At 39.4% G+C, this 18,988-nt stretch overlaps 1 protein-coding gene across 1 annotated transcript; it reads right to left on the bottom strand.

The window, feature by feature from the left end:
• Window positions 1-6,721: 6,721 nt before the first annotated feature.
• Window positions 6,722-17,817, bottom strand: SNRNP27 (small nuclear ribonucleoprotein U4/U6.U5 subunit 27). The gene is made up of 6 exons (XM_032352352.1): window positions 17,709-17,817; window positions 16,568-16,688; window positions 15,622-15,734; window positions 13,898-13,977; window positions 8,670-8,734; window positions 6,722-7,673 (listed from the first exon to the last, which is right to left on the bottom strand). The coding sequence occupies exons 1-6, from the start codon at window positions 17,740-17,742 to the stop codon at window positions 7,619-7,621; spliced, it is 468 nt and encodes a 155-aa protein (XP_032208243.1). The 5' UTR covers window positions 17,743-17,817; the 3' UTR covers window positions 6,722-7,618.
• Between the last annotated feature and the right edge of the window lie 1,171 nt (window positions 17,818-18,988).

Below are 18,988 nucleotides of genomic sequence, written 5' to 3'. Positions count from 1 at the left end.
ACGAAGCTTTAAAAAAAAAAGCTTACTGTTGGCAATACATGAAAATAATAGCTTTGCTATATGTCACCTGCATTATCACTAATCCTTAATATGACTCCATTAGATAAATAATTACATTTTGAACACGAGGAAACAGACCCAGAGAAGCTAAATGACTTTCCTTGTCATCCATTTAGCCAGAGATGGAGACTGAACCTAGACTAGATCTGTTTCGCCTAGAGCCCATGCTACCAATGCCTTAAACAAGAGTTAAGAAAGAGATTTCCTGACTGAGTCACAAACACTGACACTCAAACACTTGGGGGGAGAGGAAGAAAAACATGTAATCATGGGAATTTTTTTCAAATGTGTCCTTCTTAGTGGTTGACAAATCCATTAAAATTAAAGTCAACAGAATTAACAAGTAGAATAAATGTAGTAAAGCATGCCTGACCTATAGGAAACATTTTCTGCTTTTAATGGTTAATTGAATCTAAAAGCCTATTTTTTTTATGAGTGCTAATACACTGAAGATAAATGTATTAAAGAAAGCACAAAGAGAAATGAGAATGGGGAAATGACATTTTTAACAAGTTTTTTTTTTCTTTTCAAGATTTCATTTATTTGAGAGAATGTGAGAGAGAATACTTGAGCAGTGGGAAGAGGGTGGGGAGAGGGAGAGGGAGAAGCAGACTCCCTGCTGAGCAAGGAGCCAGATGTGGGACTTGATCCCAGGACCCTAAGTCATGACCTAAGCCAAAGGCAGATGCTTAACCAACTGAGCCACCCAAGTGCCCCCATTTAATAAGCATTTTAAAATTGCAAGTTATTTGTAATACAAATTTGAAAGTCATAATGAAATGAGTACAATCCTACTAAAGTACTAAAACTAGTAATAGTAAAAACACTTATCTTAAATTTGGATTTTATATACTTTTATATTTTCTGTGACTTTATCATGAACATTCAGCATATTTCTTTATTCTTTGTCTTTTATCCTCAACTTTTTTTTTAGCCCAGTCTTATTTCAGTACCATGATCCTTCCCTTTGAATCAATGTGATTGAAAACCACTACATAAAAAGGGAAGAAAAGGTTGTCAGAAACAGAAAATTAATACTTTAAATATCAATGGGTTTATTTATTTATTTTTTTGAAGATTCTTAAGTAATATCTGCACCCAACATGGGACTTGAATTTACAACCTTGAGATCAAGAGTTTCATGCTTTTCCAACTGAGCCAGCCAGATGCCCACTAACAGGTTTATCTTAAACCATGGACAAGGGGTGCCTTGGTGGCTCAGTGTGGTTAAGGCCTCTGCCTTCGGCTCAGGTCATGATGGGGATCGAGCCCCGCATTGGGCTCTCTGCTCAGCAGGGAGCCTGCTTCCTCCTCTCTCTCTGCCTGCCTCTCTGCCTACTTGTGATCTGTGTCAAATAAATAAAATCTTAAAAAAAAAAAAAACACAAACATGGACAAAATACTAAGTCATATTACAATCACAGAATTAGATGGAACAATGGATTTTTTTTTTTATCCCGTGGTGGTGGTGGTGGTGGAAGAAATTATCAATTAGCCAGTACCACCACCTAGGAATTAGTATCATGAATTTTCAAGGGTATTTGGTGCCATCTACTGGAGATCAAGTAGTACAAAACAAAGACTTTGTTTTTCTAGAAATTATTTTACACAAATGTACACAATGTCTACTTAAGATAATCTAAAAGTATAGGTTTTGAAGAAAGAAGTAAAAATCCTAAAACAAAGTATAAGTGGTGACCCCAACACCTCGTCCCTCAAACACATTATAAAAAGCATTGATCACTAGACACAAACCCAAAAATAAAAAATGGGAATTCCAGAATGTTTCAACCTAAACTTTGTGACCAGGACTTTTAATAAAAAGTTATGCACGAATATGGGTTGTCGAACACTAGTTCACATTTTCAAGCAGGCATCAAGATAAACTAACAGACTTGGGAAAGAGAAAGAAAATGCTGAATATGGGGAAGCAAAAACACAGAAGGTATTATACTTGTTAGATAATCTTAACTGCATCTTTTAAAAGGCTAAGACCCAGCTTCCTTCCCTTGAGCGGCTTATGTTCCAGGACCTATGTTCCAGAACCGCATAGAATACTATGTAAACGCTAATGCCAAATGGCAGGTTCATTAAATGTTATGGTAATTGTGATAGTGATGCCTCTTCAGTGAATCCCTCAGAGTGGCAGCAAGATTACTGTGGTATTAAAATCCTTAAATATCTAAAAAGTTCCAAACTTTTGGGAGTTTGGGAGAGGGAATTAAAAAAACCCTACTTGTAACTGAGCTTAGGACCTAACCACTACGACATTAAAATAATTTTGTTTTTTATGTTTCTGAGGAACTGATTTTATTCTTTGAAGTATAAAAATGAATGAAATTTGCTAGTCCATAATATGAACATAATATGTCCATAATATGAACCCCTTCTTTGTGGCTACTTTGGATGCTCTGATATCATATTATGAGATGATCTAATATCATGATACAAGCTTTAAAAACCTTTACTGCTTTCCAAAAATTAGTTACTCCATGAATATTTGTGACTTTAAAAACAGAGTAATATCTTAACAAAGTGGTAGTACATTTTACAAAACACTGTGGTAGCAGTTGAAAAAAGCAGAGGTGTATATATATTGGCATGGAAAGATCTCCAAGGCGGTGTTGAGTAAATAGGCTGTAAAATTTTCCTGTAGCATATTATTTATGGGGAAAAAAAAAAAAAAGAACCCAAACTATGTACTTTCCTCCTTTGCAACTTTGTTACATATACAAGTATATAGTCAAAGGTCTGGAAGGATACACTGCAAAGGGGCAACAGGACCAGGACTGTTCAAAAGGGGTTTAGCTTTGTCTTAAAGTTTTAAAATTTTAACAGGAAAAAAATGTGTCCACTTATTACTTGGGTAACTAAAGGTTAACATAAAGATCAAAGGAAGTGGTTAAATGAAAAAAAGGTTTCTGAACTATTTTCATGGATTGAGCAGATATTTTTGGGTGCTTTACTCTGTGCCAAGCACTATGTGGTGCTGGGGCTACAGCAGCAAACAAGACAGAAGCCCTGATTCTCAGAGCTGGATGTCTGGTGTTTAAGAACCAGACTATAATAAATGAATTCAGTATGTCAAGCAGTGATAACTGCTACTAGGAAAAGGAAACTTTGCAGAACATATGAAGAAACTGGAAGCTTCACATATGCTGGTGGGAATGTAAAATAGTGCAGCTGCTTTTGAAAACAGTTTGACAGTGCCTCAAAAAGTCAAACATTAATATATGAGCCAACAATTCCACTCCTAGTTATACACCCAAAAGAACTGAAAATATGTTCATACAAAAATCTGTGTACTAATGTTCAAAGCATCACTACTTATAAAAGCCAGAAAGGGAAGTACAAATGCCCATCAACTGATGAATTGTAAAAATGTGGTAGATTCACAGACTATTAATTGACTTTAAAAAGGAATGAAGTAATGACACATGCTACAATGGGAACAAACCTTGAAAACATGTTAAATGAAAGAAACCAGATATAAAAGGCCAAATACTGTATGATTCAATTTATATGAAATGTACAGAAGAGGCACATCTTTAAGATTTTATTTATTTACTGGAGAGAGAGTGAGAGAGCATGAGAGGGGAGAGGGTCAGAGGTAGAAGCAGACTACTTGCTGAGCAGGGAGCCCGATGCAGGACTTGATCCCGAGACTCCAGGATCATGACCCAAGGCAAAGGCAGTTGCCCAAACTGAGCCACCCAGGTGCCCGTTTTGGGTGCCAGAGGCACATTTTTAGAGACAAAATGTACATTAGTGGTTTCAGGGGTGGTGGGAATGAGGGTGGCGGGGAAGGATGAAGAGCGACTGTTAATTGGGTATGGGATCTCTTTGGGGTGAAGAAAATATTTTGTAATTAGACAGTGATGATACATAACTGAATATACTAGGGAAGCCTGGGTGGCTCAAGTCATATTCCCCTATGTTGGGCTCCCTGCTCAGTGGCTCAGTGGGGATCCTGCTTCTCCTGTCCCTCAATCCCTCCTCCTGCTTGTGCTCTCTCTCAAGTAAATAAAATCTTAAAAAACACACAAAAAACCCCCAAACCCTGAATATGCTAAAACCCACTGAAATGGTACCACTGTAAAAGAGTGAATTTTTTGGTGTGTGAATTTCTCAATTTTTTTAAATGTTAAAGTAAGTAAAACAGGGTAAAGGAATAGAGAGGGAAGCAGGGTTGCTGTTTTGGATAGGATGGTCAGGAATGACCTTTTTGGGCAAAGACATAAAGCCACCCCTGCAAATCAGGGTGGAAGTCGGGGAGTAGAAAGGAACATTCCAGGAGGAAGAGCAAGTGGAAAGACTCTGAGTTACAGTCACACATGTTCTCAAGGAACAGCAAGGTCAGGAGCTTGGTTAAAGGAAGCAGCAAGGAGGTGAGACTGTGGGAAGCCAGGGTTCAGACTGTATAGGGTTGTACACTGCAGTAAGGACTGGACTTTATTTTTTAAGAAGATTTTATTTATTTATTTTAGTGAGAGACAGAGAGCAAGAGCAAGTGAGAGTGAGTGCGTGGGGGTGGGGGGATGGGGTAGGCATGACAGAGGGAGAGGAGAGAATCCCAAGCAGACTCTGCAGCATGGAACCTGACACTGGGCTTGGTCTCATGACACTGAGATCATGAATTGAGTTGAAATCATGGCCTGATGCACATTTTAAAAGGTTTGCCTCTGCTGCTTCAAGAGAAGCTATTGCAGTAATCCAAGCAAGAGAGATAATTTATGTTAGTCTAGATGGTAGGTGGTCAGATTCAATGTCTATCAAATCACCATGACGTATACTTTAAATAACTTAAAGTTTTGTATGTCAATTATACCTCAGTAAATCTGGGGGGAAAAAGCAACAGTTGAATGCAAAATATACTGAGGTTAGAGCCAAAAAGTTTGCTAATGAATGTGGGTATGTGCACAAATGTGGTCAGAAATAGTCCTTATTGTGGATAATTTAAAGACAAACAGCTCAGGTGGCAAAACTCCAAGCAAAATAATCTAACTACCTGGGGGCAGGAACATTCCTGCAATGGGTATTACAAACTGTGCAACTGATGCAGCGTAAATTGTAGTATTTCCTGCTTTTATGGTTTGAAGAGCCTCAGCTTTCTCATCTGGGAAATGGAAATAACAGTACCTGCTCTATCTCTTACGGATTAAATAAATAAATAAAACAAACCAAGGTGCTCTGTGCACTGTATTATGCAGTGCAGTCACACTACTATTATTTTCTTTGCAGGAAATGAATTTGCCAGGAAAATTTTTAAAGAACTACAACAGGTGATCAAATCTTAGATGTAATAATGATTTATAATCCAGCTAAAAATGCTTGTAAAATTATTTACATACAAGGATGGTGATCATAGAATCCTTTTTTAAAGGTTTTTTAAAAAGGTAATCTCTATACCTAATATGGGGCTCTAACTCGTAACCCTGAGTCACATGCTCCACTGAATGAGCCAGCCAAGTGCCCCCAAATTTTTAAAAACAGCGAAAGACTTAAAATATGGGTGCCCATCAATAGGGACTACTATAGTCCGTCCTATAATGAGCTGTGACTGCTGCCCTTACTAAACAGAGGCAATGTTACATGCACTGGTAAGAAACAATCCTGGGGCGCCTGGGTGGATCAGGTGGTTAAGTGCCAGACTCTTGATCTCAGTTCAGGTCTTGATCTCAGGGCTGTGAGTTCAAGCCTGCATTAGGCTCTATGCTAGACAGGAAGCCTACTTAAATAAAAGATAAAAGAAATAATTTTAGGAGGTACTAGTAAATAAAAAAAGGACAGGTGCAGAATAGTGTGTAGAGTCTGCTTATATTTGAATAACAAAGATATGTACACATATACGTTTGTGTATATATGGAATATCTCTAAAAGGATGCACAATTAGCTCTTCCCTATATACCCTTTGTTCTGTCTGAATTGTGTTCCATGTGTTTATATTACTTACTCAAAAATAAAGTAAAATAAAACTAACCACAGAACCTCAAATATCAGCAAGGTATGAAACAGAATGGGTAGTGGTTGTTATCTTTGGTATAAAAAGGGTTCCCCTCAACTAAGAAAAAGAAAAGCTTGCCAAAAGAAGCAGCTCCAAAGGGCGCATGGGTGGCTCAGTGGGTTAAACCGCTGCCTTCGGCTCAGGTCATAATCTCATGGTCCTGGGATCGAGTCCCGTATTGGGCTTTCTGCTCAGCAGGGAGACTGCTTCCCTCCTTTTCTCTGCCTGCCTCTCTGCCTACTTGTGATCTCTGTCAAACAAATTTTTTAAAAAATCTTTAAGAAAAAAAAAAAAAAAAAGAAGTGGCTCCAAGACTTGGAATAAGCATTTCACACGAATGTATGTATTTATATGTGTGTGTGTGTGTGTGTGTATGACCAACACATTTTTTAAATGTTCATCCTCCTTAGAAACTGAACAAATTAAAACCAAATACTATTTTACCAGATTGGAAATTAAAAAAGTATTACACCTGACACCGGTGCCCACATATGAAAATCGGAATGCTCATACTTTACTGGTGAGAGATGGTTGTTACCGTTCTAGCCATACATATATCAAAAGCCTTAAGACATGCACACACACCCCTTTATCTCACCCAGCAATGCCACATCTAAGAATGGAACCTAAGGAAATAATGCAACAAGTACAAAAAGATGTATGTAACAGGAATACTACTCACAGTTTTAATTAAAACAGCAAGTCATGGGAGGGAAGCCAATGTTTGCTCATAAAAGATCAGTTAATAAATTATGGTACAACTAAGTAGCTAAATTTAACTAAAAGTTAAGTTTCTAAATAACACATAAGTTTAGAAACTGTTCACAGTACATGGGAGAAAAAAGATCAGCAAAGGAGAACAGCATATAAATTCTGATATAACGGGTAGGGACAATAAATATATACCATAGGAGGCTGGAAAGACATATACCAAAATATTGTTTCTGGGGATAGATATAGGTGATTTTTGGCTCTTCTTTTTGCTTTTTGATTTCTCCCAAGTTTTTATATAATAAGCATATATGGTTTTTAAAATGGGAAAAACAATAAATGGAGGAAATAATTGGGGCAACCCCCCCCCCGTTATTTCTAAGTTACTAATGAAATCTAAATCTACGTAGCGGAAGAAAACTGTGTAGGGGGAAAATTTTATACAGCAATACAAATATTTATCAAATACAAAAGGGTAGAAATATTGCTTTATTTGAGAAACTTACATCCAAATTACTTTTATGTGTTTAAAAAAGTCCTAACGTGCACCCAAGAAAACATATACAGATTCCACAATAATAAGAACAAAAAAATGGGGCTGACTGCCTCAAATGATATTTCCTAAAAGAAAAATGATATTTCCTAAAAGAAAAAAATTCAGTATTTAACTTTCCTTTTTGTGAGTCAGGGTATGTGAACTGCATACATCATAAATAAAAATTTTCTTACTTTAGAAGGAGGAAGAACTGTGATCCTGTTTTTTATGCATATTAAATATGAAATACAAAATCCACTCTTCTGAACAAGGTAAAGGAAAAAAATCATTCTTTATCATTTCGGTTTTCATGCAATGAAATCCAAAGGTCTGTTGAATCCGCCTTTTCGATTCATGTATTGCCTATGATGAGAAGAGAAAACTCATTGTGTATTAAAAAAAATTCTGGACTCCTCTTATAAAAAAAAATAATATAAATCATCTTTAAATTGGCAAAGTCTAGGGCAAAAAGTATTCATGGTTATTTAATGCACATTAAGGATATTATGTCATTTTCAAAATAACCTAAAGCCTTTCAGATTTCTTTAAAATCCAAATAGAAGGATGGAAATATACTTCCAAAATTATTTGGAAAGGTTCTACAGACTTTAAAAAAAAAAAAAAAGGTTTAAAATCCTTATTTACAGGTATAATAAGGAAATAGAGAAGAGCTCTAAAATAGGTACCCATCATGTAAATCTGATTGCATATTGTACTAGTTCTCCTCATTAAGACTTTCTTTGAAAATAATTTTACAAAGGGCCGTTAATGATGATTCCCATCCTCACCTTAACTCACAGCATTCTTAGATCACATTATACATATTCTAAGCTAACTGGAATACTAATCTTTTATCATTGGTAAAGGCTGAGAGAAAGGCATTTGAAGATGTCATTATGAATTCAGTGAAATTTCAGGTATGGATTGTTTATTTCTGTGGTACTGATAAAATATGCCTTAATATACTTAATATATTCAACAGAAAAATACATTTGTAGCTGAAATCCTTACACAATCATTCTAGGTTAATAGTTTAGGAGGGATCCAATTTAAATCTGTAAATGTAGTAAAATTAAAGCCCAAAGACTTGAGAATATGTTGTTTTGAAAAAAGAACAATGCTGAGTTTTAAAAAATTTAAGCCAACAGCCTTCTCTGTAATAGAACTAATACTCTGTAATTAGTTCACATGTAAATTGGAAATTATTCTAACACACCAGAATATAAGCAAAGATCAAAACAAGGAACTATATGGAAACTGCTACATTTCCTATAAACACAACTATCTCATAAATAAATTCTTTCCCAAGTACCTAATTTTTATCATTAGTTCAAACATAGTCATGGGAGCTAAGCATACCTGTACTTCCTCTTCTGAGACACATTTATGGCATAGGCATTTACAGAACCATCCACCTTTTTCCCCTAGAGAAAAGCAATAAACAAATATAAAAAATGGGAAGGATATATTAAATGCCTCAAAGAGCTGGATCCTATAAACATACTCAAATGGCAAAATTCACTTAAGAATGGTGAAGCCCAATGAGGGAATTTTCAGATACTGATGATATTCCAAGAACTCCCATGTATTAAAACTGTTCCCATTTTTACAGTCACACATAATCTAACATATTCAAATATCCAAGCCAACAAACATTCATGGTATATATATATTTCTATGGAAGCATGCAGAGAAATAGGTTCTTAACCTTTTTTGGTCCAAGAATTCTTTGAAACCAAATACCACTTATGGATATTTTCTCTAGGAAAATTTAACTTGTAACCTTAGCTCACAGCTCAAATCAAGAGCTGGAACAGTCACCATTCATTCAGATCTCCTTTCTTGCACAGGCCTTGAAATTTTGATTTTTCAATCAAGAATCAGAATACAGGGGTGCCCAGGTGGCTCAGTCGATTGACTAAACATACAACTCTTGGTTTTGGCTCAGGTCATGATCTCAGGGTCATGAGATAGCCACACTCAGCTGGGGGTCTACTTGGGATTCTCTCCCTCGCCCTGTGCCCCTCTCCCTACCTCCCCTCTCTAAAATAAATAAATAAATAAATATTTTAAAAACCCAGAATGCAGAATAACAGGTGTTAATGTTAAGTGTCACTTTTATCTTAGCCCTTCTTATGTGGCATCTACCTTCTTTTTCACTAACTCCTCTATGGGTCTTTTGATCTGGCCAAGTTAACTCATCATTTGCTGTTTCTCATGTCTAAACTGCCTTCTCTGGGGTGCCTGGGTGGCTCAGTGGGTTAAAGCCTCTGCCTTCGGCTCAGGACATGATCCCAGGGTCCTGGGATCAAGGCCCGCATTGGGCTCTCTGCTCGGCAGGGAGCCTGCTTCCCTTCCTCTCTCTGCCTGCCTCTCTGCCTACTTGTGATCTCTGTCTGTCAAATAAACGGATAAAATCTTTAAAAAAATAAAATAAAATAAAATAAACTGCCTTCTCAACCGTCATCCAAGAACCCCAACCATCTAGTTCTTATCCACCATTCAAGGGCCAATTCCAGTGGTTCAGCTGACAGAAAGCACCCTCTACCCTTCCCCAGGCTGTTAACTGTGCTTCCCTCATTAATACCTTCCATTTTCTACCTTCCATTTTCATGATGTATATACATGTTACTTTCTCTGAGACTGAAAGCTTCTTGATGGAGAGATACGGATACAGTTACCTTTGCATTCTCACACCCCAGGCCACTGAACTTGCAGGTGCTCAGAAAATGACTGTTAAATATATGAACACCAGAAATCAATGCCATCTCTTTCATACACACGTGACCTCCAATTCCCTCCCTCCCTCCCCCACCATTACTCATGGGAGTATCCCCTATCTGCATAGCACACTTACTAGGTATCTCTGTTAGGATAAAAAAAGAATTCTTTTCCACTGCCCTAAAGGTATGCACAGGTCAGGTATATATTTGAGGTGGAGCTAAAGTAAATGCACTTGGGGCTCAGTTGATCAAGTGTCTGACTCTTGATGTCTGCTCAGGTCATGATCTGGGGGTGGTGGGATTGAGCCCTGTGTCAGGCTTCACACTCAGTGGAGGTTCTGTTGGAGATTCTCTCTCTCCCTTTGCCACTTTCCTGCTTGCACTCTCTTCAAAACTGAATAAATAAATCTTAAAAAATAATAAATACATGTATTTGGTCTTACTTTTCTATTCCTGTTTTCACTATATTCTTGGGAGGGTGCGGAGAGTACAATACTGGGTAAATTACTTGAGGTGTATAATTTTACCTTCCCAAAAAGAGGAAGCAGGCATGGTTTCGAAAGACTGGCTTAGAAAAGAAAGTAATGATTCTAGCTATTTTATTAAGTTCAATTCCTAAAGGATTATCGGTTTTTGAAAACTATTTGAAGAGTTGTATATTATTAGCGTGTTTTGATTTACATGCTGAAATAGAAAATTACCCATTAACAAACATAACCGAACTCAGAAACATTCCAGAATGTGAAAATTTAAGGGAAAGTAAGTGACCACACTGGTACATGAAAAAGTAGCATAGACCTATGATGAAATATCACAAGATACACCATTACTGAAAAGCAAATGAACAGAGAAGCTTTACAACTGATGGCCATGAAACTAACTGCATATAAACTAGATTAACATCCTTGTAGATGTCCTTAAGAAAACAAATGACATCATTTGTTCTCATGGTAAGCCTTTGTTTTTACGGGATGTATGAATTCTCACCTATTTTTTTCTTTTACTAAAGATTATTTATTTATTTATTTGACAGACAGAGATAGGCAGAGAGAGGAAGGGAAGAGCAGAGCACCTGATGTGGGGCTCGATCCCAGGACCCTGGGATCATGACCTGAGCCAAAGGCAGAGACTTTAACCCACTGAGCCACCCAGGCGCCCCTATTTTTTTTCTTTTATAAATAAACACCTTCAGCACAGACTACATTTAAAAGTATGGCTCCAGGGTCATGATCCCACGGTCCTGGGATTGAGGCCCATGGGGGGCTCCCTGCTCAGCTGAGAGCCTGCTCCTCCCTCTGCTCCTCCCCACGGCTCATGCTCTCTCTCAAATAAATAAATAAAATCTTTAAAAGAAAAAAGTATGGTTCCATTTTTACATCTGATTCTCAGAATTTCAAATTTAACATCAAACAATAGAAACCTCTGCTCCAGCCCCAGCCCCCCAAAAATAATTCTGATAGATTCCCCTCCCTATTCTTCTAACAACAGCAAAATTACAGTTGCTTTACTTTGGAGATATTTTTGTTCACTCAGTGTACACATTAATAAACCATTTCACTTATAAACTACTCTTTGGTAAAACAAATAAGGATTTGGTGTACTCAAGGAAAAAAAACAGATAAACTGCATTAAATTCCAAAATGGGGAATAACCATTTGTGAGAACAAGAGCTCCTAATTTTCTTACCTCAAAACAGTCATGCCTCGGTATTCCTCTTAGGTTATATATACACTGTCATTTTAAAAACTTATGAGCTCTAGGGGCACTTGGGTGACTCATTAAGCCTCTGCCTTTGGCTCAGGTCATGGTCCCCAGAGTTCTGGGATCAAGCCCCAAATCAGGCTCTCTGCTCGGCAGGGAGCCCGCTTCCCCTTCTCTCTGCCTACCTCTCTGCCTACTTGCGATTTCTGTCAAATAAATAAAATCTTAAAAATAAAAATTAAAATTAAAAAAGAAAAAAACATGGGGCACCTGGGTGGCTCAGTGGGTTAAGCCGCTGCCTTCGGCTCAGGTCATGATCTCGGGGTCCTGGGATCGAGCCTCGCATCGGGCTCTCTGCTCAGCAGGGAGCCTGCTTCCCCCTCTTTCTCTGCCTGCCTCTCTGCCTACTCGTGATCTTTCTCTCTGTCAAATAAATAAATAAAATCTTTAAAAAACAAACAAACAAACAAACATGTGAGCTCTACACAATCACAACCATTAGTAAGAAACTTTTACAGATTCTGAGATTATCCCAATCCATTCACAAGATTTGGATAATTTTTGACATTTTTTCTTAAGAACCTATTTCCATTTACAAAACTAAATGGACTTAAAATTCTAGAGAATGTTTTTAAATTATATTCTCAAAGAAAATATATATTCCTTCCACACATACTCTCTATTCTTACTAGCTCCTTCTCTCTCCTCTCCTCTTTCCACATCCTCTATCTCCCCTCCCCCCATTTCTTTCTTTCCCATCTCCCTATCTCTTTCTATGCTTTACCCCACTCCCCCAACCTATAATCCCTTCTCTTCATCATCTTCTTCAAAAACCCTCCCTCTTTTTCCTCCCCCAGTTCCTTATTCTCTTCAGTACTATGATCAAGGCTAGGAAATTTCCTAGTGATTGGAAAATCACTTTCCAATTCTCCCCTCTTCTGAGCTTTGAGATATATATACAGCTACCCAATGTCATCTTTCTCTGCAGCTGAATTTCATTCTTGTTTAACAGCATTTCTCTGTCCTAGAACCCTTTCTTGGTTAATCCCATTTCCTAGTGTTTCAGCCTGTCACTTTGGAGTCCTCAAAGACTACTCACTCCCACCACCACCACCAAATCTGGCTCCTGAGTAGACTCGATATTCAGGCCTCAGTTCAGGCCTTCATCATCTTTCATTTGCATGACCCAGCAGTTCTCCTTGCCTCCAACCTAACCTGTCTCCTATCTGTCCTCCATGTTGTCCTGGCTCATCTTTCTTTCTTTCTTTTTTTTTTAAGACTTTATTTATTTATTTGACAGAGAGGGATCACAAGTAAGCAGAGAAGCAGGCAGAGGGAGAGGGAGAAGCAGACTCCCTGCCGAGCAGAGAGCCCGATGCGGGGCTTGATCCCAGGACCCTGAGATCGTGACCTGAGCTGAAAGCAGAGGCTTAACCCACTGAGTCACTCAGGTGCCCCCTGGCTCATCTTTCTAAATGCACATATCATTGCTTCTGTTCCTCAGCACCTAAAGAATCAACTCTAAGTTTCTTAGCATGGCTGAGAGTATCAAAAGCTTCCACAATTTGCTCCCTATCCCACTTTTTTTTTTTTAAAGATTTTATTTATTTATTATCAGACAGAGATCACAAGTAGGCAGAGAGGCAGGCAGAGAGAGAGAGGAGGAAGCAGGCTCCCCGCTGAGCAGAGAGCCCGATGCAGGGCTCGATCCCAGGACCCTGGGATCATGACCTGAGCCAAAAGCAGAGGCTTAACCCACTGAGCCACCCAGGCGCCCCCCCATCCCACTTTCTAACCTCATTCCTAGCCCATCAGCACCTCTTACTAGTCACTGAATTTGATATTCCCACAACACACTATGCTCCTTCATGCCTACATACATTCTCATGAGCTCTTCCCTCTATTCAAATGATCTTCCTCCTCTTCATCTGATCACCCTGAAGATAAACATCAGGCAAACACTCCCCAAATTCTAATGGCAGCTTAGTGCTTCCTTCTCTATGCTCTCAATGCTCTTCACACAGATACTTCATGTCTTCTAAAGGAAAAAACTTGAGTGAATGGAAGAAATTATGAGCAACAGTAAAATAATATGGAAATTTGTGGCAGTATGAACGGATTAATTCGAATTGGAATGTTTAACTGGCTACATGTTTTACTTACTTTTGTGGAGTCAAAAGAGGCAAATCCCATTAATTTCATCATTTCTATTTCTTCCTCTGTTTTGCCCTCTAAGTCCTCCTCTGCAAAAAAATAACACAAAAATAAAATTTTTTTTTAACTCCTATCACTTTAGATATAGACATCCCACCTTCCCAAAGTTTGTGGTATACCACTTTGCTTTTAGAAAAGACCTACATTAGGGGCACCTGAGTGGCTTAGTCAGTTTTAGTCAGTTAAGCATCCAGTTCGTGGTTTTGACTCAGGTCATGATCTTGCAGTTGTACGATCGAGCACCATTTCGGGCTCTGCGTTCAGTGTGAAGTCTGCTTCAGATTCTTTCTCCCTTTCCCCTCCCTGCTTGTGCTTGCTTGCACACACACACTCTCTAAAATAAATACTTTAAAAGAAAAAAAAAAGACCTATGTTAGTACTTTTTTTGCTAACCAAAAGAAATGTGAAGAGGATTTTTATTTTTAAGAAAAAAGCAATTACTGTACTAATGTAGGTCTTATTTGTTTTTTCTTTAAAGATTTTATTTATTAATTTGACAGAGAGAGACACAGCAAGACAGGGAACACAAGCAGGGGGAGTGGGAAAGGGAGAAGCAGGGAGCCAGATGCAGGGCTCGATCCCAGGACCCTGGGATCATGACCTGAGGCGAAAGCAGCCGCTTAACAACTGAGTCAACCAGGCGCCCCCTAATGTAGGTCTTTTGTAAAAGCAAAGTGGTGTACCACAAACTTTCAGAAAGCATGACTCTTTGCTTTATGCCATTTCAGCTTAGGAAAGGTTTCATAGGAAGGTTCAACTTTTGTACCCAGGGGCAGGGGCCAATGACATGGGACATGACCTGTATAAAAAGGGTGGTGGCAACAGATTAACAGTTATTTCAAGGTGCCTGGGTGGCTCAGTTGGTTAAGCTTCTGCCTTCAGCTCAGATCATGGTCCTGGCAAGTTCCCTGCTAGGCGGGGAGTCTGCTTCTGCCTCTCCCCTGCCTCTCCTCTCTGCTCATATTCTTGCTTGCCCTCTCTCTCTCTCTCTCAAAATTTACATAATATCTTAAAAAAAAAAAGTTATTCCATCTCAGCAGCAGAGAACACACAAACAATTAGCTAAAGACTTGGAAATTGGAAAAAATTCCTCCTCAGTTTGGACCCAATGTAACTTAAGATGCCCAGAGGAAATATGCTCTCCATCCTCCATAAGAAGAGAATGCTTAAAAAAGGACATGCTTGGAGCGCCTGGGTGGCTCAGTGGGTTAAGGCCTCTGCCTTTGGCTCAGGTCATGGTGCCAGGGTTATGGGATAGAGCCCTGCATTGGGCTCTCTGCTCAGCAGGGAGCCTGCTTCCTCCTCTCTCTCTCTGCCTACGTGTGATCTCTGTCTGTCAAATAAATGAATAAAATATTAAAAAAAAAAAAAAAGACATGCTTGGAGCCTTTGGGCAGGACCACTTTTAATGTCAGATACAACGCTACTTTTGAAGGTACTTCCAAAATAGAATATTCTCATTTTTAACTGTCCTTCTTATATTAAGAGCACCACAGAAAACCAGTAACTCACTAAGGTACAATAATAACAAAATCTCAATACCATATGCAATGAACACTATAAAAAAACTAATACTTAAATGTCCCCAAATTATGCTTTTATAATCTTATCATGACTAAAGTTATATGAATACAGCTGTGTTTTTCCTACAGTTATTTATCTAATAACATTACCAGTAATCTGGCGTTCTTTGCTCTTTGTTTCTTTTGTTTCTTTCTTTTCCTCGTCTCTTCTTTCTTTCAGTCGAGAAGGGGAAGGAGATGTGGATCTATGTCGTCTTGGGGACCTAATATTCAATAAGTAAAGATATCAGAAGCAGAGATATAACTGATGACTTGTGTTGACTGGCAAACATGTACATGAGCTCCAAAAAGGTAAAGGCTGAACAAAAGCCAGGTTCCGAGAATTCCATTCCCCATAGCAGTACAAGGAAGAAGGTTCTGCCTAGGCCCTCACTGTTAACAAAAAGCCAAAAGTGTAATTTATTGCTTTAATCATCAGTCTCAGTGCAGCCAGGGCTGAAAAAATTTTCTATAAGGCAGAAAAATAAGTTTCCAACAATTACAAACACACAAAAAAGTTGACTTAAACAGCAATTGATACTTAAGAATCAACAGTCCATTTCTAAGGTTCTTTCAAGATGTCACATTCTTGTTTATATATTTGAGTAAACCATCATCACCAAAAAGTTAGTAAAAACGCAACAGGGACACCTGGCTGGTTCAGTCCATGGAACATGCGACTCCTGATCTCAGGACTGAGAGTTGGAGCCCACACTGGGTATAGAGATTACTTATAAAAATGAAATCTTAAACAAAACCAAAAAAATCCTAAAACCAAAAAACCCCAAAATACAAAACCTTTACTTCCTACTCCTGCCAAGCACCACGCTAGTGTTTTTTATGTATTATTTCTCATTGCCTCCTCAAGGCAACTCTATGGCATAGTGTGTGATTAACCCCGTCTTACCAATGTAAATGTTCAGTGTAAAATAAGGTGGGCTTAAGTTCCCCTCATTTCATCAAACTGTAAATTCCTTGTAAGTGATAAAAACAAAACTAAGGGTAGCGACTAGTTTCTTTGGGGCTGGTACAACTTCTGGCTTGTTTCTGCACTCACCTGGAGCGTCTTCTGTGTGGGGATCGAGAGCGGCTCCTTCGCCGATCTCTCTCCCGGGACCTGGACCTTTCTCGGCGCCTGCGTTCTCGCTCACGGGACGCGGACCGGGACCGCCTGCGCTCTAACACAAACACACAAAATCTTTTTTGCAGAGGCAAAACATTACTTCAAATTTCTAGAGCTGCGCCGTCCGATGGAAATATAATGCCAGCCATTTCTAGGAGTCATATTGAAAAAATTAAAGGACACAGGTAGCATTAATTTTAATATTGTTATTTGACCCAATATATCCCAACTATTCTCATTTCGTCATGTACGCGATATAAAAATTACTGAGATGACTTTTTTTTTTTTTTTTTGGTGTTTAATAGGAAATCTGGAGTGTATTCTACACTTAAAAACAGCAGTTCCTAATTCGGACTGAGCACATTTTAAGTGCTCAATAGCAGTATGTGGATCGTGGCCTCATTCAACTTTGGAGTCTTGACTAGTTGAAAGTGATAAAAAACCAACCAGACGAAGAAGAACAGAGGGTCTAAGTGAGATCTCCCGACCGAAGTCCTGTTCTTTACTTTCCACTGCCTTATTTATGGGGGTGGGTGCCAGAAGATATCACGAGAGACGCTCCCTGGACGCAAAATTCTAAATATCGCTTTCCCTATTACATAAGCTGGGAAGGAAACGAACGATGAGCATTCAAGAACTAGCCATTACCAGACGCTGAGTGTTATGGAATGTGACATTAATTCTCAGGCCAGTTTTTAAAGATAGGTAGTACTACCCCAATGTCTAATGACGGTCATTCGGCCTCAGAAGGGCCGGATGACTTGCACAAAGCCACCCAGAAATTAAGTGAGGGAACCATGGTCTGATTCTCAATCCTTCAAGTATAAACAGGTTATTGTATGAGTGTGACAGAGAGTCCGCGAAACTCTAACTCAGAGAAGGGAAAACTGCCTTCACACCGGAGGGCTGAAAAGTACAGGGTTCAAGTCTTCGTACCCCCACCTTCCAACCCCACTCTCCTCCTCCTCAGGAGAATAAGGCCTCCTCCGCTGCGCTCGTACTTGGGGTGAGAAAAGGTAAGGGGGGCCACACCTCTGACCAAGGGCCAGACCAGCCAAATTCTTTCTGGACTCACCCCTCCGTGGGGAGCGGCTGCGACTGCGACCCATTCGTAATCTTCCTTCGCCTCACCCTGCCCCGGAAGCGACTGCGCAACAACTTCCGGGAAGATTGGGTACTGAGCTTTTTATCGCCGACTGGAAAACGTAGACACGACTCTGGACAGTTCCGGTTGTAAAGGAGGGAGGCTGGGCTGAGCCCGCCTAGAATCGTGCAGTCTGCCGGACTGCCACGACGTCTGAGCGTGGACGTTGTCACCTGAGACTCTTCAACAAGCGCCGTACAAGCTCCATAGCCCAGTTTTTGAGTCCTGCTTGCAGATGCTGCTTGCCACCAGAAACTAAAGCCAGATACCAGAAGCCATAGACTCCAGACAAGACCCCATGACACAGTTTTCCACCGGTTTGGTTCAGTTCAGCCGCGTGCTAACCCTCCACATAGCCTGCGGCTCACTGACATCTAATTGTAGTAACAGAGAACACAGCTATCAGTGCCATGATAGATCTGACTGCACCCATTTTAAGGGAAGAAAAGATTGGCGCACTCATTCTGACACGTCTCCTCTCCACACCTCCCCCCACCCCAAGCCCCAAGGTCCACTTGCTTACCAGCCCCTTAAGTACCTTAACCCCATAAAACGCTGACCATGAGACCTAATAGGAAAAACGTGCCTATAGAACATGAGCTCCCCTTCTCTATTCTCTAGCTACTGAATAAATTACCTGCTTGCCCTCAAATACTGTTTCGTTATTTGGCAAACGGTATTGAGTAGGAAAAAGAAAGAACAAAACCTTCCATTTTGGTAACAAGATTCTGGTGAGAACAGAGTTATCATCTCTGCTCCTCTAGCCCCGCTTTCCCAGTGGATTCCCATCTTTGCGTCCATGATGGGCTTTAAAATGTGCTATTGAAGGACATTTGGGTGGCTCAGTTGGTTAAGCGTCTGTCTTGAGTCAGGTCATGCATGATCCCAGGGTCAAGGGATCAAAGCCCACATTGGGCTTGTTGCTCAGCAGGGAACCGGCTTCAGCCTCTGCCTGCTGTTCTCCTTGCTTGTGTTCATTTTCTTGTTCTCTCTCTGACAAAATCTTTAAAAAAATAAATAAAATGTGCTACTTGATATTATATAAAGGCCTGGTAAAAGCTGTATATCCTCCACCCTGATACAGTTCTCATTTTCCCATTTTTCTTTCTAGTTCTTGCCCACACCCATAAAATATTTTATACCAAACCAATTCTAGACATACCATACACAAAGTTTATGTCCATACAGGGAAGCGCTAGGATGGGTCAGGG

This window comes from Mustela erminea, chromosome 7, assembly GCF_009829155.1.
Source record: "Mustela erminea isolate mMusErm1 chromosome 7, mMusErm1.Pri, whole genome shotgun sequence".
Taxonomy (NCBI): Eukaryota; Metazoa; Chordata; class Mammalia; order Carnivora; family Mustelidae; genus Mustela; species Mustela erminea.
Note: the sequence above shows the minus strand (reverse complement) of the source record. Positions and strands in the feature narration are given on the sequence as shown.